This window comes from Rhinoderma darwinii, chromosome 6 (genome assembly GCF_050947455.1).
Source record: "Rhinoderma darwinii isolate aRhiDar2 chromosome 6, aRhiDar2.hap1, whole genome shotgun sequence".
NCBI lineage: Eukaryota > Metazoa > Chordata > Amphibia > Anura > Rhinodermatidae > Rhinoderma > Rhinoderma darwinii.
The window spans coordinates 94,755,049-94,779,013 of NC_134692.1; the positions used below are offsets into that span (position 1 = coordinate 94,755,049).

The following is a 23,965-nucleotide window of genomic DNA, read 5'->3' on the forward strand; positions in this document are numbered from 1 at the left end:
GAATTTGACTGACATTACATGAAAATAATAACGTGGAATGTGAAGGGGCTGCAGTCCCCGCATAAACGCATTATGGTTCTTCGTCATCTGAAAAAGCTGAAAGCTGATATAGTGATTTTGCAGGAAACTCATCTGCTAGAGGGTGATTTCCAGAGAATGCGAAAACTATGGGTGGGTACCGTATTGGGTTCTACAGAAGTTAATGGCAAGGCAGGCGTCTTACTCCTAATACACAAAAAACTGGATTGTTCTGTGGTTTTCTCTGAGCAGGATGCAGGGGGCAGATATTTGCATGTGATTTTGGAAGGCGCAATGGGCAGATTGAGCTTGTTCTGTATATACGCACCGAATGATAATAACCAGGCCATTTTTCAATTTATGGAAGGTAAACTTTTAGCAGACAAAGAACCTCAGATTCTTTTGGGGGGGGACCTTAACTCAGTTTTATGCACAACGGAGGACAGGCGAAGGGGGGATGGTAGGGTACTAGCTGAAAGATCACATGATAAAGTTCTGGCTCCATTACTGCCTTCCACAGGTATGGTGGATGTATGGAGAACACAATTCCCTTTGGGTAGAGAATACACACATTTTTCCCATGCACATACAGCATGGTCTCGTATTGACTATTTTGTGGCTTCTCCGATGCTCCTCCCTAGGATTCTCAGTGCTCGGATAGAAGACTTGGTGATTTCAGATCATGCACCGGTTTCTCTGATCTTGGCAGATACATTTAAACGGGGATCGGACATCTTGTGGAGATTTCCTTCTTTCTTGGCGAATGATGAATCCTTTCAATCGTGCTTGAAGGGATGGTTATTGGAATATAGCCAGGAGAATCAGGCTCATAAAGATGACAGTCATCTGTTTTGGGATGCCGCTAAGGCAGTGTTGAGGGGGAGGATTATTTCCTTTGTGGCGTCGCTTAAACCTAAGACCAATACGTTTTATAACGACTCTAGCAATACTCTTCGCATGAAATACACAGAGTACATGGCAAACCCCACATTTTATTGCCAGTTTATAACCATATGCTCCTAAATAAAGAATTTCTGAAAATCGGGAAATGTAGCATATATTAAGGTTCTGTATAAGGAAGGAAAAGATCCGACTAACCCGGGATCGTATCACCCAATATCTTTGATAAACCAGGATGTTAAAATATTGTCTAAAATATTGGCCGATAGGTTGGCTCAGTTTCTTCCAGATCTGATTGGGCCACACCAAGTGGGTTTTATTAAAGGAAGATCAGCGGTTAAAAACATACGCACGGTTCTGGTGGTACAAGATGCATTAAAGTCTACTAACATTGCGGGATATGATTCGCCAGCACTTTTGACGTTAGACGCTTTGATAATGTGCACTGGGACTGGCTGGGTCTAGTTTTAGATCGTTTTGGGGATTCAGGGATTGTTTAGGAATTATCTAGAAGCACTATATTTAGACCCACAAGCCAGGGTGTTTACCACAGGTTTTCTTTCAGCACCGATTCACTTACAGAAGGGAACGAGGCAAGGCTGTCCCCTTTCTCCATTGTTGTTCGACTTGGCCTTGGAACCATTGGCAAGACATTTTCTGTCCTCCAGTGATTTTGAGGGGATAATGGTTGGTAGTCAGGAGATTAAATTGACTTGCTTTGCTGACGATCCTTTGTTATTTTTGAGGTTTCCTGGGGATCATTTGGGGGGGGGGGGGTGCTGGAGAAGCTACATTATTTTGGGTCGTTTCTCAGGTTATAAAGTCAATGCGATAAAGAGTCAACTACTTTACTTGACGGAATGCAGAGCAAGACCACCCTTATACGTGGCAGTGAATATAGCCAGATCTTATATAATATACCTGGGGATTAAAATAGGCAAATTTCCCTTTTCATTGTATAAACTCAATTATTTACCCTTGTTTGAAATAATTCATAAGGAGTTGCACCGATGGTCGTCACTGCCGTTGTCATTGTTCGGGAGAGCTGCCCTTTTAAAAATGATAAGTTTTGCTCGCCTTCTTTATCCCATGCAAACTATACCCATATTGATCAAACATCTAGATAGCCAAAAATTACAGTCTGCATTTTTACAATTCTTGTGGCAGAAGAAAAGGCCGAGGATTGCATATAAAAAATTGGCACTGCCCAAGTGTGACGGTGGTATACAGTTACCACTTATCCATTATTATAACCTGGCAGCACTCTGCAGACACATAGGAGATTGGCTGCATAATACCAATTTGTACTCTAATGTTCAGCTGGAACAGAATCTGGCAGGATCGGTTCCTTTGTCAGCCTTATTGCACCTGCCTTATGCTCAGCTTCCTAGCACTGTTAAGTCCAGTTTACTGCTTAGAGATACAGTAAGTGCTTGGAAGGCGATACGGAAGTTGTATGGTCTTCCTTATGGCCTTTCTAAATTTTGGCCGCTGTGGGATAATACTATGGGAATCAGATAATACAGGGGAATCAGAATAAATAATTTTCTCAGTGGAGATCTGAGGGGATCACTGTTCTGGGTCAACTCCTGAATGTTGAGGAGGGGAGATGGCTTACATGGCAGGAGTTCTCTAGTAAATATAATTTGGGTGATAACCAGTATTTGCAGTATGCTCAAGTGACAGAGTTATGCAAAACCAAAGTCCGCAATATTGCTGTGGTGGAGATACGGGGAGCATTTGACGGAACGGTGCCACAGGGCGCTATGGGAAAAAATCTAGTAAGTCTATATGGAAAGCTCAGAAATGTCCATCTGAATTCCTTTAGTACTTCTTGTTTTCGGACTTGGGAGGTGGAGCTCGATGACCCTGAACTCTCAAGTAAAATTCTGGAGGGGTGGGAAAAAGTGAGGAAGGTCATGGTAAATGAGCAGTGGCGGGAGATGCACTTTCAACTTATTCATAGAGCAAAATATGCTTTTATAGAGGCTCTGTCACCATATTATAAGTGCCCTATCTCCTACATGATCTGATCGGCGCTGTAATGTAGATAACAGCAGTGGTTTTTATTTTGAAAAATAATAATTTTTGTGGAAGTTATGAGCAATTTTAGATTTATGCTAATTAGGTTCTTAAAGACCAACTGGGCGTGTTTTTACTTTTTACCAACTGGGCGTTGTATAGAGGAGTGTATGACGCTGACCAATCAGTGAGCAATCAGCGTCATGCACTTCTCATTGCTGTGAAATCGCGGGTTTTGCCGATAGTTAGCATGGCAAACAGAGGTCAAACAATGGCCGCCGTGTCTTCAATGGCCGGAAGCCTATCAGGACCAACCACCGGCTGGTCCTGATGGGCTTACTGTCAGAGTGACAGGAAGTCAATGTGTCGTTCCCGATGCACACTGTCGGTGACAAGGTGGGCATCGGAAACCGGGAGGTCAGCTGTCCCCGACAGCTGACACTCCAGTGTTGCCAATCAGCGGCTTATCGCCGCTGATTTTGGCAATTAACCCCTTAAATGCGGCGATCGATTGCGATCGCCGAATTTAGGGGTTTGTAGCACATCGGCAGCCCCCATGCAAACGTGGGGATTGCTGATGCTTGTGATGGCATCTGGAGGCCAGACAACGGCCTCCGTGTCTGCCATGTATGGAAGCCTATGAGGACCAGCCAATGGCTGGTCCTCGTAGACTTACTGTCAGCGTGACTGTGACGTCACACTGGCAGTTGGAATACATTACATTACCTAGGTAGTGCAATGTATTCTAGCAGCGATCAGAGCTGCAGGTAAAAAAATAAGTGTAAAAAGTTTTAAAAAAAATAAATTTATATAAATGTTTTATAAAAGTGTAAAAATTATTTTTTCCCCTAAAATAAGTCTTTTATTCTAGTAAAAAAATGAAACCGTTAAAAAAAAAAAAAAAGTAGACATATTTGGTATCAGCGCGTTCGTAAAATTTTTTATTGAACAAGCTTCAGTAAAACAAATTACAGCAATAAACAACTGTAAAGATTTTCCTGAGTACCTGACACAAACTAAAGTTTAGTAAACAAGCTGATGCCAAATCTGTAATGCTATATATAAGTGCTAAAAACCTGTAGTATAATATTATCACTAACTGACACTACATCTAACGCTGTATATTTTAGTGAAAAAAACTGTAGTATAAAAAATCTAATAAAGTAAATTTAAACTAAAACTATGAAGCTACGCTATCTAAAATCTAGTGAAAAAAACTTTAATTAAAGAGGCTCTGCCACCAGATTTTCCAACCCCTATCTCCTATTGCAGCAGATAGGCGCTGCAATGTAGATAAGAGTAACGTTTTTGTTTTTTTTCAAAAACGAGCATTTTTGGCCAAGTTATGACCATTTTTATATTTATGCAAATGAGGCTTTCTTAAGTACAACTGGGCGTGTATTATGTATGTACATCTGGGCGTTTTTACTTCTTTTACTAGCTGGGCGTTGTGAATAGAAGTGTATGATGCTGACGAAAAGAAGTAAAAACGCCCAGATGTACCCACACAATACACGCCCACTTGGACTTAACTTTAAACACGCCCAGTTGTACTTAAGAAAGCCTCATTTGCATAAATATAAAAATGGTCATAACTTGGCCAAAAATGCTCGTTTTTGAAAAAAAAAACGTTACTCTTATCTACATTGCAGCGCCGATCTGCTGCAATAGGAGATAGGGGTTGAAAAATCTGGTGACAGAGCCTCTTTAAAACAAAACTGAACGTTCGTCACGAAGTGACGCTAAATCTGTATTTAGGGATCACAAGTGCTGCTGCAGTAAAAAAAAATAAAAAAAAAAATAACAGCAATAATAGATAAGGCACCACTGCCACTGCCCCATGAATGCAAGGCAGGGATTGGTGCTGTCCTAGATAGCACTAATCTCCACCATTTCACGGTGACCTGTGATTGGCTTTAGTCGCAAATAGCTGGGGATTGGACATTCAAATTCACTCGGTCACGTGTCTTTAGACATGGTGACCGCTTATCGCTCCAACGTAACTGTACGCAGGGCCGGTTTTAGACAAAGTGTGGCCATGGGCAAAGTGGGGCCCCAAATGCTTTATTTGGGCCTATTCACAGCTGCATAGAGGTTCTGTTGATAGATTCCGTCAGACCTTTTCGTCAGGAGGAACCCATGAACGCAAACCAAACGGAAACCATAGCTTTCCGTTTGCATTACCATTGAGTTGAATGGTAATGTTTCTGTTGCAAATGGTTTTCTTGGTCTCCGTTCCATAAGGTTTGTTTTTTTGGCTGAAACAATAGCGCAGTTGACTGCGCTATTGATTCCATCCAAAAACGGAAACCTTACGGAACGGAGACAAACAGTAACCATTTAAAACGGAAACATTACCATTGAAATCAATGGAAATGCAAATGGAAAGCTATGGTTTCCGTTTAGTTTGCGTTTATCGGTTTTCCTGACGGAAAGGTCTGACAGAACCCATGAACGGAAGCCCGAGGCAGATGTGAACACACACTTACTGTATCAATAATGCAGTCAATTCAGAAGGCAATGTGCAGGGAACTGCATCACTTATTTATTGCGCGCCCAGGAGTGTTGCAAGACCCAAAGCATATTTAAAAATTTATCTATATACACATACAGTTATTAAATCATACCACTATACCAGATGAAATATTACCTGCATACGGTTACTGAATAACACCACCATACAGTTACTGAATAAAAACCACTATACCAATATTACGACCATGTAGTAACCATATAGTGAGTGGTAGGTGCCAGTTATACACAGGAGGTCTGTAGAGGATATGTGATTACAGCACATTTATATCTAGTGACTCACAGATGCTGTTTTCTCTGATCAGAGTCGTTCACTTTCCCCTTTTTTCTCTATCCGGCCCAGACCACTGTGACGACTTCTTCCAGCCACGACGAGAGTTTGACACACAGACATGTTGGTTTCTTGCTTTTCAAGCATCCTCCTTACCTATACCCCATTCTCTAAACAAACTCGTAATCCACAGTGCCCCAGATGGTAATAATGATCCCTCAGTGCTCGACATAATAAAAGTGCCCCATCAGTAACCATACAACCACAGTAATAATGCCACCTTTGTGCCTCCTGTAGATAAAGCCACAAACAGCCCCCCTGTCGATAGCGCAACAGTCCTACCACCCCTTATATATAGTGCCACACAACCCCCCCCTAGTAGATGGTACCACAGTTCCTCTTGTAGATAGTGCCACACAGCCCCCTTCCCTTGCATATAGTGCCCCACAGAACCTCCCCTTGTATATAGTGTCACACAGCAATCCCCCCTGTATATTGCCACACAACGCCCCCCCAGTGTATAGTGTCACAAAGCGATCCCCCATCTATATAGTGTCACACAGTGCTCCTCCCCCCTTGTATATAGTGTTACACAGCGCTCCTCCCCCTTCTATATAGTGTCACACAGTGCTTCCCCCTGTATATCGCCACACAGCCTCCCCCAAAAAATATTTGTACTTACCTTGCCCCGATGCCACGACAGACGGAGCGATGCAAGGACTCCGGGTGGGACACATGCGCAGACCGGCGTGATGCAGTGACATCATCAAGACGGCCCACGCAGGGATTCTTACCAGCGCCTTATAGGCAGCAGGCCAAACGTGGCGTGCAGCCTATAATATTAATTTGGATCTGCGTCCTGAGGATGCACATACAAGTGAATGTGTCTGTTGCGACAACCGGGGGGGCCCCCTCCGGTGCTAGCGACATCACCGGGCATGAGGGGCCAGGTAGCAGCCACGGTCAGGGGGCTATAAGAGGATGGGGGCCCTGGGCAATTGCCCAGTTTGCCCCCCCCCCTAACTGTATGTTGGATTGCGTTAAGTCCCTAAGGGGTTAAAGATGCAGTCCAATCTTCGGGCAGCATATTATAGAGCAGGATTAGTTGAGCAGGTTAATATATATTTTAGTAGCAAAAGATTCATTATAACTTGTAATTTATTCATTTAAATCTCTGCTCATTCTGGGTTTAGGAGTCCAGTGGGCGGTCCTAAATCTTTCGCTACTAAAATATACATCAATCTTCTCAGCTCCTCCTGCTCTATAACATGCTGCCTGCCAAGCACTGAACCTAAAGCACCCATGTTATAAAATTGCTGCAAATACTATGTACTTATGGAAATGTAACAACAATGCAATTAGCCTTTTCACAGATTAAAATGAGCACTTACAGGAAACAACCGGCAAACGTAGGGAGGGAAATGTCAGGCTTAGCCCCTATTCACATGTTCTGGATTTGAAATCCAGATTAAATTCTGAAACAATCTGCCTCCTGTTGACTGCAATGGGAAATCCGCATTTTAAACAGCACATCCACGGCTGAAATCCGAGCTAAGCCATAGGCAAATCCGACACGTGTCAACATAGCGAGTGTCCATAATGGATGAATTTATAATGAATTTGGTGGGGGGTTTCCATCTTGCAAGAACTAAATATTCTTTAATTCAATAAATAACAGCACTGGTTGTCATAGATAAGCAATGTGATATAATGGCAATTCAGATGATGACTGCACAGTGTCAAATTAATTAATATTCATCTCCCCATTTTTTTATGGTACCTGGTTAAGGTCTGATGTAGCCTGCTAAGATGGACAACATCAGGGATGACAAATCTAAATATTTATACTAATTTGTATTCAAACCTCCAGCTATGTTCACACAGAGTATTTTGCCGAGTTTTTTTACGCAGAAACCGCGTCGCAAAACTCGGCAAAAATGGCCCGAGAACGCCTCCCATTGATTTCAATGGGAGGAAGCGTCTGCGTCTTTTTCCCGCGAGCAGTAAAACTGCCTCGCGGGAAAAAGAAGCGATATGCCCTATATTCGGGCATTTCCGCCTCTGACCTCCCATTGACTTCAATGGGAGGCAGAGAAAGCGTATTTCGCTCTGTTTTATGCCCGCGGCGTGCAGGGAGAGGAATATCTGCCTCAAACTTCCAAAAGGAATTTTGAGGCAGATATTCCTCCTGCAAAATACCCAGTGTGAACATAGCCTAAGTGGTCATCATGGTCAGTGAAAAACCGGAACAACAAACAGTAAAGATATAATAAACATAATGATGTCATAGGTAATGGATGACCATAGTGATGTCACAGCACAGGTATAATAAACACTATTATAGCATCATAAAATAAGGATAATGCACAAAGTGGTACAGAGGTAATAGACACAGTAATTATAAAGTACAGGGATAATGTTTGCAGTAATGTCCCACACAGGCGTAATAAATATGATTATGTGTGTAAAAGTTGACGTGGCCCTCTTAGGTCCTATGGCCCAGGTGTGACTGTAACCTCTGTACTGCCTATAAATATGCCACTATGTCAATATTGATAATACCACTATTATTCTTAACATACTGTATATTTGCACTATCAAGCAGGGGACCACACACCAGTGGAACCATATTCATGCTAGTATATTTTAATAAGACAACAATACACTCAATCAGTAAACCAAGTATAAAAAATGTGTAATTACAAGCACCAACTGCTAGATGGTGCTATTCATCTATGTCATGAGGTGGTATAGTCTCATATTGCAGATCTCCCTCCCAAAAGCAGGGTAACTCACCTCTAGGAATTAGCTCTCCTCACCCTACTCCTCATACACTATAGTAAAGGACCCAGATGACTTCCATTGCTTGTAATGGGTTATTGTTTGGTACTGACATCTAAGAACATAACTGTGAAATCAACTTATTTCTACTTAAAATAATTAGCATTGGCTTGACCAAAGGAAACGATAGAAAAGTTTGACTGACCTATGCGGCAAACATAGAGCCCCAACATATGCAACTGCATGCCATACAGTTGCAAATGTTGCTTACAGACCGTCATCGCTAAAAAACAACAACTTATATTGATGTATATGATTTTCGTGAGAACCCTTTGTATTGGAAAGTCGACTACGATTTTCAATATAGTTGACGTAAAGAAAAATTTATGGCAATGCAAACCGTCCAAATCTATGCCAAAAGCAACTCTTCTGGCATACGTCCGGCCCATTATAGCAATGGATACATTCGGCGTGAATAGAGCCTAAGGCCAGGCTCACACAGGCACATTCAATAGTCTAGAAAAATAGCATTTTAGATTATTGTTGTTTCGCTTTAGTGGGGTTTCTCACTTCATAACAACTGTTTTACTCCCATTTATTTGTTACTGTAATATAAACAATTTAACGTGAATGTGCAAGATTTTGTATTTTGAATAAGAATGTAGTTATCCAACTATACCACTAGGTGGTAGGGTTGCACGATGCATCGAAATTTCAATACTATCTCAATGCCGTGCACCCTCAAACGGTTCTATACTATGTATACTATGTATTCATGCACTAATGAGCGTCGGCACTGAAGACAGAGAACATGGCGGGTGCACTGCAAAACATCCCCATGTTCTGTCTTCAGTGTCTGCGCCACCACTCACTAGTGCAGCGCCGGCCGCATCACCTCATGCTGAACATGCAGGCACACTTGTTTTCAGGAGCGGGGCAATGACTGTATTACACAGCTGCAGCCCCGCTCTAACGGCGGAGATCAGAGAAACCTCTAATCTCCGCCGCTATTCACTTGAATGCTGCGATCAAAGCTGACCGCGCATTCAAGGAGAAAATGAGAAGGGGGGATGTGCTTTGGATCGTGTCACAGGGAATCCTTGTGACGCGATCTAGGGAAATATCTTATATGGGGAGACATCCCAGGGTCCATTAAAGGACCCCAGGGCTGTCCTACCATATTGCCTGTTGTTAGGGCATACTTAGGTATGTCCTAACAACTGCCTGTGTATTATCAGTATATAGATATGACAGTACATTAAAGTTTAAAAATAAAAAATAAATAAAAGTAATGTTAAAAAAAACAACACATTTTTTACAATAAACATTAAAATGAGTCTCAACACATAAAATATACACATATTTGGTATTGTCGCGTCCATAACAACAAATTTATAGCGTCAATATTGATGTTTACGATGTTCTAAAACAAAAATTGCTTTCTTTCACTTATTAATGTGAGGCACGAGGTATGAATTTTGAACCTCCATGTGCCTCACATTAACAATAATTAACCCCATCATGTACCTCACACATTTAACCCAATGTTGTCCATTATGACTGTGAGGAACATGATGGGGTTAATTACACCACGTGCCTCACATCAGAAAACGGAAGAACTTTTTTTAGTTATTATAATTGTTGGCAAAGTATCGTTTTGTTATGGAGTATGGCAATTTTACACAAAGTATCTGTATCGAAGTCCAAATTCTGGTCTCGTGACATCCCTACTAGGTGGTGATGTTAACTGGAAAATACCATTTCAGCTGTGAGAATGATAGAAAGGAGGAAGGTATTATACCCAAAAATGTCAAACAGTGGAAACCTTCATAACAAACCGATATTGCCATATCACAGACAACACATTGCTTGCTCAATAAAAAAAAATGTACACATTAGAGATGGAGAGAACACATACCTGTCATAAGCTTCCTTTAAGTCTCTCGCTAGTTTGCACTTAGGTAAAATATGGTGAAATGGTGACTGTGGACCCTCATCCGCTGTAAAGGCACAAATATCTGATTAATATTGGCTAAGAAGCATAATAATTGTGCATCAAAAAGTTAAATATACATAGGTATGTTCACCACAGGGTGGCAACGGTAACGGTGTGGCAAAGAGACACACCTTTACCACACAGCGGCAGATCTGCAGTGTGACTTCATCTTACCCAAGTATCCCACTTCTTACCCAATGTTAAACTCCAAGGAGTCCAAAAAGCTTGGGACTTAAGGGAATTATCAATACTAGTTAAAGGAAAAAGTGCAGCAGTTGCCAAAGCAACCAATCAGATTCCAGCTGTCATTTCTCAGAGGCATTTTGGAAAATGAAAGCATTGGCCCGATTGGTTGGTTGTTTGGACAACGACTTCACTTTTCCCTTACACTGGTTGTGATAAATGTCTCCATTACAGTTTAAAAGCATCTTTTGAAGCAATATTGTTAGCCACCAGTGACCACCTCCGTTTTTTCCAAGATAAAAAAAATTGAAAGAAATTGATGGAAAGTCTATTCTAAAGCGGATATTACATGGCCCGACGAGGGTAGTGTAATCGAGCGCCGATCAACGAGACAGCTCGTTGATCTGCGCTCACGATCACAAGGAGCTATGTAGGGGGCGATCGGTCGTTACTCCGATCGCTCATCCCCATACATTTTTATCAGGTTGGCAGCCCATCTCCCGGTTTACACAGGGAGATGTGCTGCCGACAATGATAATATTTTGGCCATTTAAAACAATACAATCAGCCGATGAACGAGTATTTGCTCGTTCATCGGCTGATCGTTGCCCTGATTACACAAGCCAATTATCGGCAACGAGCGTTCACAGTTTGCCCGACAATTGGCCAGTGTAAAAGGGCCTTAAAGGGAACCTGTCACCAGCATTTCACCTATTGAACTTTACTTATCCCTCACTGGCCGCTGCTATAAAAAGTTAATTGCCGTTATCCCCTCTCCTAAACTCCTCCTCCGACTGTAAATAACGGTCTGCAAACATTTTGCGCCTTTTATTGTAACAATCCAGTGTCCCTTTCTGCGCACACACCAGAAGAGGACATCAGTGCAGAAGTGCGGTATTTTGTGTGCTGGGGGAAGGCGAGGAGCTGTCAATCAAAAGTAAGGAGGCGGGGTTAACTCGGAAAGACTTGAGGAAAGAAGATATGACTCTTATGCTCATTAGCATACGGTGTGGGAACACTAAAAAGCTGAATACTAGCGCTACAGAGCCGACTAAGAAGACAATTATAGGTTATATAGAAATGATTTTTCACCCACTACCGCCAGGTATTGCTGGGTTAATAGGTGAAATGCTGGTGACAGGTTCCCTTTAAGGCCCCTGCCAAAGCCGCTTATGAAGAATTTTTGTGCTTAAATTCCGCAGCATTTTCGCAACTCAAATTGACATGCTGCAGATTTAGAATCTGCACCACGGGTCAATTTCTGCACATCTTTTCTGAGGATTTCTTTCTACAGCGTGTGGGTGAGATTTGTTCAAAAGTCATACAAATTGCTGCTACTGTAATACAATCCCAAGAGAAATTCTACAGAAAATACGCAGCCTGTGCAGGAGGCCTTAGGCCTCATGCACACGACCGTAGTGTTTTTCTGGTCCGCAAATTCCAGGACCGTGTTCCGTGAAATGTCCTCCGCAGTTCATCCGTATGTAATCCGCAGTTCATCCGTAAGTAATCCGCAAAATGCGGATGAAAAAAAAAAAAGAGGTAAAACAGGATGACGACAGAACTCATTCCCGGTCGTCGCCTAGCAACACTTCCGCAAATCCGCAAACTGCAGATGACACACGGAGGTGTATCCGCAATTTACACGGGCCCATTGACTTCTATTGGCATGTCCGCATCGAATTTGCGGCCCGTAATAAGACATGTCCTGAGTTTCTGCGGCACGGATTTGCGGACATGCGGAGACCCGTGAAAACACGGATAGTGTGTATGGGCCCATAGAAATGAATGGGTCCGCAATTCTCCCGTGGATTTGCGGGGGAATTGCGGACGCAAAAACACGGTCGTGTGCATGGGGCCTAAGGCTTAATGTTCATATTACAAATTTTACCCCACTCAGACAAAACAATCTTTTACCAGTAGCATCCCCAATCTTACCATTTACCTATTGCCATATTTTGATAGAATAGCAGATATTTTTACAGGATATATTCGCATCTTTGCAACAAAAAAAATAAAAATGAAATCTGCTAATTTTTCTCTCCATATTCACAAATCGTGATTATCTGTACAGCTGGTCACTTTGGCTAGAAGAGGGAAAGAGCGTAGCGTCTGCTTATGTCACAAACCATAAACCATATATGTGTTATTAAGTTACATCAATGTGTGAGCAGAAGTCTGGAGGGGTTTTCAGACATAAATGAATGTTTGCATTCGCCGACTGCAATCGGAGATCTTGTAAACACAGATGAATTTAGACACAAAGAATATGGAAACAATAACAATGAGATGAATAATTAAAAAAAACAACTCGTACATATAACAATCATCTCCTTTTCAACCACCAAGGCCTTCCCCCTACTCACTCTCAGACATGGCGGAGACTTCATCCTGTATAGCCAGGATTAGTTTCGCCTCTCTAGTTAGATACTGACAGCGGCGCTCCTCATGCTGCAATACAATGGCAATTCTTCTAGACAGATTGTGCAAGCAGTTTATTACAGAAGGGTCTGCATTCGCCTGAAGAACACAAGAAAAGGGACAACCATTACATGTAGAAATGTGTAATGCTGGCCATTATCAAACACGTGGCTCCAAATCACATTATATGTCAATCCCTCTGCCTCAACAATATCCAGATCGGTTTTACCGGCCACATTATAACCATACTGGCAAAAAACTGTATTGTATAGAAGTTCTCAGAACTGGAGATAAACTAGATATAGTAGTGAGCTTGGGGGCAGACATATTTTTTCGGACATCCTGTCAGTAGTCCCAATAGATAACACCACAGCCGGCATCATCAGCAGAATTCTATTGCTATTTACAATAAATAACTTTTTGTATCATTTTTGTGTGACAATGCAAATCATGTTATTTCTATGGTAAGCAAAGGATAAGCGATCACCCAAAACCTTTGGTGACGCTTAACTTGTTGAATCAATAGGGTGGAAATCTGACCCGTACAATCCATGTTTCCCCTGAAGGCAGACATTGAGGGATTGCCCACCTGTCGCCATAGACCATAGGTTATCGGGGGTTCTGACAACAAAAATCTCATGTCTGTCTATGGCCAGCTTTAGATGGGAGTCAGTGCCGATGCCCATGGCCACATGCGGCTTTATTTCGAGCATTATTCTACTGTTAAGAAGTAGCCATATATAGCAGGAGACATGGTTTGACATGGGATAACAATACATAGTTTCACTGGCTAGTAAAGTCATTTTTGGGTTGCATGAATTTAGATAAAGCTTAGATTTAGTCTCTAAAGAGTTAAGGCCCTTTAACACTGGGCGATTATCGTGCAGACGAGCCTTCATATAACGCTCGTTGCCGATAATTGCCCTGTAAACAGGGCAGCGATCAGCAGATGAACGAGCAAGCGCTCGATCATCTGCTGGTCGTATTGTTTTAAAAAACTAAAAGATTATCATTGTCGGCAGCACATCTCCCTGTGTAAACAGGGAGAAGCGCTGCCGACACGATAATAATGGATGGGGACGAGCGATCGGAGTAACGGAGTCCCCATACATGGCTCCGTGTGACAGGAGCAAACGAGCACCGATCATCGATGTCTCGTTGATCGGCGCTCGCTGCACCGGCCTATTGTCGGCCAGTGTAAAAGGCCCTTAAGTTTACGTATATGTAACACAAAGAACTCTCCAATAAAATGATATTGTTTCTCTGAACACCCATGTAGATCTAAAACTAAATCAATAGTATCCAAGTGTTAATGTTTTGATATTGTATATTACCAATATTATGTCCACAAAGGTCGATAACTGTGTAGCAGAAAGCCGCGTCATTACCGCACAGCAAAAAATGCAACAAAAAACACACATTTGCAGATGCAGTTTGTGGTAGGACCAGTTCTAGAAAAATGCTTCTAGAACAATTTCTATGGAAAACCACATTGCTGTACCACAAAAAAAAACCTCAAGTTACTTGTGTTTTCCATTGCAGTTTCTCCACTAAAGCGAGGAAAAAAAAGAAAAAAAAAAGGCCCCCTCAAAAACAGCAACTTGCCCTTCAAAATGCCCATTTTTGACGTCACTGGGTGGATGGGATATTACATCCCATTCTCCACCGTGTAACATCTGGCCGCTGCAGTCATTTCACTCTCAGTACCTCATTCACATAGAGATGCACATGTTCTTGCTAATTTCTATTTCAAGGGACTTTTATGGCATATTAACTGGATATGCCATACAAATCTGAAGGTTAGGGCTCCAAATGTAGGGACCTCCGCTGATCCTGAGAACCGGAGTGTCTGACTGGCAAAGAAGTAGTCGTACATGAATGGTCAGAGATACAGAAACATCAGAGTCTGCCATTCGCTGTTTAAAGCCAATTTTCTGCTCGGATAGTTGGCCAGGCAACCTCGGTTCTGTATATTGGTGGGTGTCCCATCAGCCCCCAGAGATCAGATAGGCAATGATGTCTTGAAAAATTCCAATTCCTGTAGTGTATAATAGAGCCTCTGCTGTCTCGGCACATCGCTAAACGCTCCGATCCTGATGTTAATGGCACCATCGATACAAGTTTACTTGCATGAACTAAACAATAAACCCACATCTAGAATGCAATTATTGGCATGTTTCTTTAACACAGTAAAATCCCCTGAGAGAGAGGGAGACCATACAAGAGAGTTTCGGTGAACTTGTATAAGACATTCCTATTACTATCACTATTTGTCTGGTCAGGCAGAAATCGCTTACACACAGGGGGTGTCAGATATGTCATAGACCAATATACTTCTTCTAGCCAGTCTGACATTCATTATCTGGCATTATAGGATTGATGTGACATATGACTTTGCATTCCTTGAAGGCTGCATTTCTGATGCGTCATGATTCTGTAGGGGCCGATTTGGAGGGATGGTCTCTTGATTAGCGGACTGCAGGGTGGAGGAGGTATACAGATAAGATACGTACAGTCCTAATTCTGCGTTATCACCATAGGGTGTCTTTGGCTCTCACACTGCTGACTAACCATGTTTTCCATAGGAGCAGTATAGATTAACATAGGCAAATTGAATCTGCAGGCACAAGATGACACAACCAAATGTCTGCTGAACTTCATCATATCTTACAAAACAGATGTACAGATGTATCCCGAATATACTGCATAATAAATAATCCCTACACGTCATGATATAATCACTGTATCTTTATTATTATTATTATTATACAGGTTTTCTTTACTCTCACATTGTCATATTCCTTGATGGACAATATATACGTGTATGTAGCATGATGTTCAGCAGATTTACATTACAGCTGATGGATAGACTTACAAAACGACCTGTCACTTTATTATACTGTTTAAACTTTTAGATTTCTGGAGCAAATGTGTGTGAATTATATTCCCAGGTCCTTTTGTAAAATAATGATCACACTCATATAGAATACAGATAACTATTAATACTATGTAAAGTGTAAAACCATCGCGCTATATTAAGAGGTAACAAACTCCTTTAGGACATCAATATAATAATCCAATAAAACGACACCCACTAAATGTATTCATTGTATGATAAACAGTCACGATATATGCTTGCAGTAAATGAATAAAAACTTGCATTGTTTACAGTTATCAGGGCACATGACCAGGATCGATTTTTATTCTCTTGAAGTGAAAGAAAATGAAGGTTCCCATTCAATGATTGCAAGCAGAGATTATGTAAAACACAAGTAAGTGATACAAGTATATTAGAAAATGGCAGAACTTTTCATTATACAATAAAACATTTTTTTACAGTTAATATAGATCCCATACAGCGCGATGTGTATCATATATATATGGTGCATGTAAAATCATGTGTGTTAGGTGAAGAGCCAAAGTATGATTGCAAAATGGAGCCCAGCTACACTTCTGTACACGGCACAAAACATAGACGTTATTACATCACATGGCGTACAATATGTATTGTGTATGTGGTAAATGGCTGTCGACTTCCTGCGCTACAGGTGGGACACTTGATAAAATCATACATTTTTCAAATACTCATTTTAAAAACAATTTTGGGACACCTACAATAGCACGTACTCTTAGGTCGCATGACAAAACACAGTGCAAAACATGTGAATGAGGTTTCACAAGCTCGTGCACATTTTAGGGCATGCTGCAATGCAAAGGGTGAAATCGCACATGATTTTTGGTAAATCCACGACGGAAATAATCCATCTCATCTGAGCTCATACCCTTTTAAAGGATGATAAAGGAACTGAAAATGTAAAACCTAAAAATATTTCAACTGACTAAACCCCAATATTTAAATCTCCACCCTATATGTGCAGTGGATGGCAACCCTAGATTATCTGGCAAGGCTTCGTAGTCGACTACACTATTGATTCCACCGTAAGAACGGAAACCTTACAGAACGGAGACAAATGGAAACCAGTAGCAACGGAAGCATTACCATTGAAATCAATGGTAATGCAAACGGAAAGCTATGGTTTCGGTTCATGGGTTCACGTGACGAAGAGGTCTGACAGATCCCATGAACGAAACCCCGACGCAGTTGTTAACGAAGCCTTAGAAGGTAGGAACTTAATGTTTAGATGAAAAATTAATGTAAGGCTTCGGTCACATCTGCGTTGTGGCATTCATTTTAGCAGATCCATTGAAATAAAAAAAGAAAAACGGACAGACTGACGGATGCCAGACTGAATGCAATGCAAGGTAAAATATGTTTTTTTTTTAATGGATCAGTTTACCGGATCCATCAAAAAACAGACTCTCTTCTTTCCGTTTGTGTCAGTTTGTCATTAGTTATACTCCGTTTTTAACGGGTCCGTTTTTAACTTTGCATCTTTCTTGCTTTCACTTTCAGGCTTCGTTCACAACTGCGTCAGGGCTCTGTTCAACTTTTCCGTCTGAGCTTTCTGTCAGGAGAACCCTTGAACGGAACCCTGACTGAAACAAATGGAAAGCATAGGTCTCCCTTTGAATCACCATTGATTTCAATGGTGATGGGTCCAGTGCAAATGCTTTCCGTTTGTCAACGTTGTTTAAGGGTTCTGCCTTTTGACAGAATGAATAGCGTAGTCAACGAAGGTATTGATTCCGTCAAAACAACGGAACCCTTAAAAAACTTCAATGGTGAAATGAACCTATGTTTTCCGCTTGTTTCGGTCAGGGTTGAACGGAGCCCTGACGCAGATATGAACGCAGTAGTCTTTGTCTGCGAAAGTGCAGAAAAAAACGGATCCGTTAAACAATGATTAACCCCTTAGTGACCAAGCTTGTTTGGACCTTAATGACCAAGCCAAATTTGTCAAATCTGGTATGTCTGAATTTATCAGAGAATAACTCTGTGAAAGTTTTGAATATCCAATTAATTCTGACATCGTTTTTTCGTCACATGTTGTACTTTATTAAAGTGGTAAAAGTAGACTGATACGATTTATGGAAATTAATAAAAAAATAGAAAAATTGAAGACATTTTGTAAAAATTATCATTTTTCCCTATTTTTAACTGCAATATGTCACATATGTACACACATACAGTACAATTATTTTTATTAAATATATATTTCCATCTCTTTACTCTATTTTGGCAGCACTTTTGAAAAAAATTATAATTTTTGAGCAATTTAGAAGACGTTTAGTAATAATTTTATAAATTTTGAAGTACATTTTGTTTTCCTGCACCAAGCCAGGTTTTCAGAGGCTCATAGGTGTCAGAATAGTGGAAACCCCCACAAGTGACCCCATTTTGAAAACTACACCCCTTAAGGTATTTATTAAGGGATGTTGTAAGTATTTTGACCCAATAGTTTTTTTGTAAGAATTCATGCAAAGCAGGCATAAAAAAAATATAATTTCACTTTTTTCATAAAAGTATCACTTTGAAGACCGATTTCTTTGTAAAGCGACCATGAGAATGAAGAAACACACCCCAAAATCAATCACCCTGTCTCTCTTGTTTTCAAAAATGCCCCCGTTGTGACCCTAATGCGTTGCCTAGACACACAGCAGGGCCCGAAAGGGAGGGAGCACCCGGAGGCTTTCAGGACTCATATTTTGCTTGAAAATGTTTTAGGCCCCACTGTACATTTGGAGAGGTTTTGAACTACCAGAACGATAGAAACTCCCCATAAACGACCCCATTTAGAAAACTTGACCCCTTAAGGTATTTATCTAGGGGTGTAGTGAGTATTTTGACCCCACAGTTTATTGCTAAATTTAATGCATAGCAGGTGAAATAAAAAAAATAATCACTTTTATATAAAAGTATCACTTTGAAGATCGATTTCTTTGTAAAGCGAACATGAAAATGAAGAAACACACCCCAAAATCTATCACCCTGTTTTCAAAAATACTTCCATTGTTGCCCCAATCTGCTTATTAGACGTGTGGCTGGGCCAAAAAGAGAGGGAGCACCCTTTGGCTTTCAGGGCACAATTGAATAAATTCTAGGCCCCATATCATGCATTTAGAGGCATTGAGCTGCCTGAACAAAAACAAAAAAAACACGCAGAAATGACCCCATTTTAAAATCTAAACCCCTAAAAGGTATTCATCTAGTGGTGTAGTGGGCATGCGGACCAAACATTTTTAAAGGAGGAAATAATGGGTATCATTTCAGACACTATGGATATATAATGTTTTCTTCAAACTCTTATTACGTTTCCACGTGAAATAGAGGAGACGTGGTAGAAGGTTATTTTGTTAGAAATATGCCACATTAATAAATTTGTGCGGCATACAGAAGAGAAGTGAAGCCGTGTATTCATAACGGATACATGTCGCTATAGACGTATTTGCCTGTACTTATGACTATGTCTTGCTGAAGAAGCAGTTCGTGCCATTATGATGTCATTGTGGACAGAATTCTGTCCTAATATAAAATCAGTCAGAGAGGAAAAAATAAACTGTACTGGAGTGACGGGCAATATCTTCAAACAAATGGAGGAAAATGTATCCAACTATGTTGCAAACTCGAGTCTGTTCACTAGATAGAAGAACACCTGCAGGGCTGCCATGACAAGGTTTTTTTTTCAGTGACTGGTTGTACAACGTCTCTTTAGCTTCATCAATACTTATGAGGGACGAATGTGCCAAGTGACGCGGTACACCATAACAGGCACCTGCCCGGCAAGGTAGGAACCGCTATGTGCACAAAACAACCAATCACCTACAGAATATATAGATTGGCAGTGTCCAAAACCATCTATAGGAACAGTAAAGGATCACTAATCCCCAAAATGTCAGTATTTCCAGAAGAACCGTAACAAAGCCCATGGTGTATTGATAAGGAACAGCTCGATTATTAGAGATCCTCCAAATAAAAAATATCATGCCCGTATCACGGTACAGAATTAGGAATGTAACAGCTGTATGTGGCAGGACATAGTCATAAGAACAGTCAAAATAAAAAAATTGTGGATGTGGGATTTTGTACTGGACAATTAATTCCAGCACTTGATCACCCACAAATAAATAAAAAAAATCATAAGGGGTAAAATTAGTTTCACGGTCTGAAAAAAATGTGCTCTACAACCTCTCCCACAATAAATAATCCGTACTTGGAAAGCACAAACTAAAAAGAAAATATAAATAAATTGACTCCCTAAAAAGACCCCCCACCCATTTTTTTTTTGGTGTTAAATTCTAGTAATTTGCAACCGTGTGAAAGGTTTCGAAACAGGGGTAGTTACAAAGGGCTGGTTTTGATGGACAAATGGCGCAATAAAAGCGGGTATCCCTCCTCCTGCCATGCTTGCTACATACCCGACACCTTCTTTGGGGATATTTTTGGGTCTCAGTGGAAGGAATAGGGTGTAAAAAGTGGCGCTCTGAAAGCCTGCGCAAATCCTCAGATTCACAGGATTCTGCAGGTATAGTGGACTCAAAAAGGAGATGATCAATGACCTTCTCCTGAAATTGAAGAAAAGTGAGCGTTCCTTGGGCTTTTTTGAAAATAACAAAACTGTTATAGGTAGCAACCTGGATGAGGTAGATTGCTACCTTTTTGTACCAGGCCTTATTTTTGCGCTTCACCAAGTAAGGCTGAAGCACCTGGTCGGAAAGGTCTACACCCCCCATAAATTTGTTGTAGTCTGTTACACAGACAGGTTTCTGCTTTGCAGTGGTAGCCCCCCTCTCCGTAATTGCCACAGTGGTGTCCGTGTGTACGGTGGACAGCATGTAGACATCCTTCTTGTCGGCCCACTTCACTGCAAGTAATTCCTGACTTGCAAGGGCCATGGATGTTCCTTTTCCCAAACGCCTGGACACCAACTGTTGTGGGAATCCCACTCTGTTCTTCCGTACTGTCCCACAGGCCCCCGTATTTGCAGCATGGAGGGCTTTATAAAGGGGAACACCAGTATAAAAATTGTCTGTATAGACGTGGTACCCCTTGTGCAGAAATGGCTCCATTAGGTTCCACACTATTTTGCCAGAGATGGCAATAGTTTCTGGGCAGCCTGGGGTATAAATTTGGCGGTCCCTGCCTTCATATATTTTGAAACCGCAGGTGTAACCCGTTGTGCTCTCGCACACTTTGTACAATTTCACCCCATATCTGGCTCGTTTGGAAGGGATGAATTGACGAAAGGAAAGACGGCCTTTGAAGCTCATGAGCGATTCATCTACAGATAACATTTTTATCAGGGGTATACAACTTTAGAAATAAATCACTTAGAAGGGTGATTAATGGCCTTAATTTATTAAGCCGATCATAGGCTGGGTCACTTCTTGGGGGGACTTGGGAATTGTCGGTAAAATGCATGAATCGCATTAGGGCCTCATAGCGGTTTCTGGACATCACTGCTGCAAATACAGGGGTAGCGTGGACAGCACTAGAAGTCCAGTAGGACTGGACAGATGTTTTTTTTAACCAAACCCATATTGAGGGTAATGCCTAAATTTTTTTTTATTTCTGGGACACTTGTGGGGCTCCACAGTCTTGAGTATATAGACGCAGGTTTTTGCAGAACAAATTGCCTAGCATACAGATTAGTCTGCTGGACTATCAAGTCTAGGACCGTATCACATATAAATAAATGAAAAAAATTATATGGGGTAAAATTTTGGACGTCAACACTAATTCCTGGAGTTGCTTCAAATTGGGGTACTTGGGGGGAAAATGATAGTGCAGGATCCCACATCACGGGAGGGACTGCAACACTCGGCCCTGCACTTGACACCTCTACAGCGACTGACATATCTACCACCATAGGACTATGGGGTTCAGCGGTAGAACTAGAATCGTCACTGTCGGGAACAAATTCTGAAGCGGTGTCTGTTTCGCTTTCAGAACTGTCGGAACATAGCAAGGCGTAGGCTTGCTCCGCGCTGTACATTCGCTGAGACATATTTCTAGATATGTGTGTATGTGTATATATATATATATATATATATATATATGCCCTATTAGTCCTAAACCTAAAGTAAACCTAAAAACGACACAAATGTATTATTTTTTTTTTATATAACAGACGTAAAATAAATTCTAACGGCCCTAAACACGAACGCTAAACTAGCCCTAACCCTAAAGTAATGCTAAACTAGCACTAAACCTAAAGTAACGCTAACCTAGCCCTAAAGTAACGCTAAACTAGCACTAAACCTAAAGTAACGCTAAACTAGCACTAACGCTAAACTAGCACTAACGCTAAACTAGCACTAACGCTAATCTAGATTTTATATATTATATATATATATATGTATATATTAGAAAGATGATTTGCTTTTTCACTTTTTCTTTCTTCACAGCACAGGATGCAGACCGATTTCTCTCTCCTCTCAGAACAGCTACAATGGGAGGAGAGAGAAACACAGCCCATGTCCTGGCTATGTTATGAAAATAACTGTCAGTGATCTCTGTGATAAAACCTAGCCAGGGACCAGTCACAACGGTCCCTGACTGTTGCTGTGCCAGCTACCGACACAGGTAAGCTTTGCACTGCACATGCGGGCGCCATTTTTTGGGGGTGGGGGGGTTGGACATGAAGGGGAATCGGACGGGGGACGACACTGATTACCCGTTCTCTCTCCTCTCTAAGGAGTTATTCCATGAGAGGAGAGAGAAATGGCAACGATCTGCCGCTTTACCGTGATCGCCGTGAATCGTTATAACGATTCACGGCAATCACGTGACCATAGACCACTCGTGATGGTCTCTGATCGTTGCTCCGAACGGAGAACGGAGCTATGCACTGCGCATGCATGAGCCATTTTGGGGGGAGGGATCGGACGAGGGGGAGGGTCGGACGTGGGAGGATCGGACGTGGGAGGGGTGGGGGAACACTAATTACCCGTTCTCTCTCCTCTCTAAGGAGTTATTCCATGAGGAGAGAGAAATGGCGACGATCTGCCGCTTTAGCGTGAACGCCGTGAAATAACGATTCACGGCGATCACGTGACCAGAGACCACTCGTTATGATCTCTGGTCGTTGCTCCGAACTCTCAGCTACCTCCGGTAGCTGAGAGAACAGAGCTCTGATCTTCCGTTTCGCCGCTACTTTAGGCTAAAGCGATCACGTGAAAAGGCGTCGCCTTAGCCTAAATCCCCTTAGTGAGGAACGTAAAAAGGCGTACGGTTGGTCACCAAGGGGTTAAATAGGCTCTACCACCACATTATAAGTGCCCTATTTCCTACATAATGTGATTGGCGCTGTAATGTAGATAACAACATTGTTTTTTATTTTGAAAAACGATCATTTTTGAGGAAGTTATGAGCAATTTTAGATTTATGCTAATTACTTTCTTAATGCCCAACTGGGTGTTTCTTAAAGAGGCTCTGTCACCAGATTCTCAAATCCCTATCTCCTATTGCATGTGATCGGCGCTGCAATGTAGATAACAGTAACATTTTATTTTTTTAAACGTTCATTTTTGGCCAAGTTATGAGCTATTTTATATATATGCAAATGAGCTTTGAAATGGACAATTGGGCGTTTTTTTTTTCGTTATGTCCAACTGGGCGTGTATTGTGTTTTTAACTGGGCATGTTTACGTGTATGACGCTGACCAAATCGGTGACCAGTCAGCGTCATACACTCCTCTCCATTCATTTACACAGCAGCGATGTGCAGCCACATACACAGAGATTAACGTTAATCGAGTGTCCTGATAATGAAGAACAAGACGTAGAGGAGACCCCTGGTAGTTGGCGGGCGCAATGAACAATTAACAAAAGAGGGGATTGCCTGCAGACAACCAAGCCCTATTTCCCAACTACCAATAGATAGTAGAACAAACTTTATTAAGCTACGTATAGCAAGACAGACCACATAGAATTGCATTAA

At 41.5% G+C, this 23,965-nt stretch overlaps 1 protein-coding gene across 5 annotated transcripts in view; it reads right to left on the reverse strand.

The window, feature by feature from the left end:
• Nucleotides 1-23,965, reverse strand: part of NPRL3 (NPR3 like, GATOR1 complex subunit) — a 202,910-nt gene that overhangs the window by 92,886 nt on the left and 86,059 nt on the right. For all 5 annotated transcript variants that reach the window (XM_075830052.1, XM_075830053.1, XM_075830051.1 and 2 more), the window contains 2 exons: nucleotides 13,070-13,223; nucleotides 10,443-10,524 (listed from right to left, as the gene is read on the reverse strand). In XM_075830052.1, coding sequence (XP_075686167.1) covers nucleotides 10,443-10,524; nucleotides 13,070-13,223 — 236 coding nt within the window. The remainder of the gene's footprint in view (nucleotides 1-10,442; nucleotides 10,525-13,069; nucleotides 13,224-23,965) is intronic.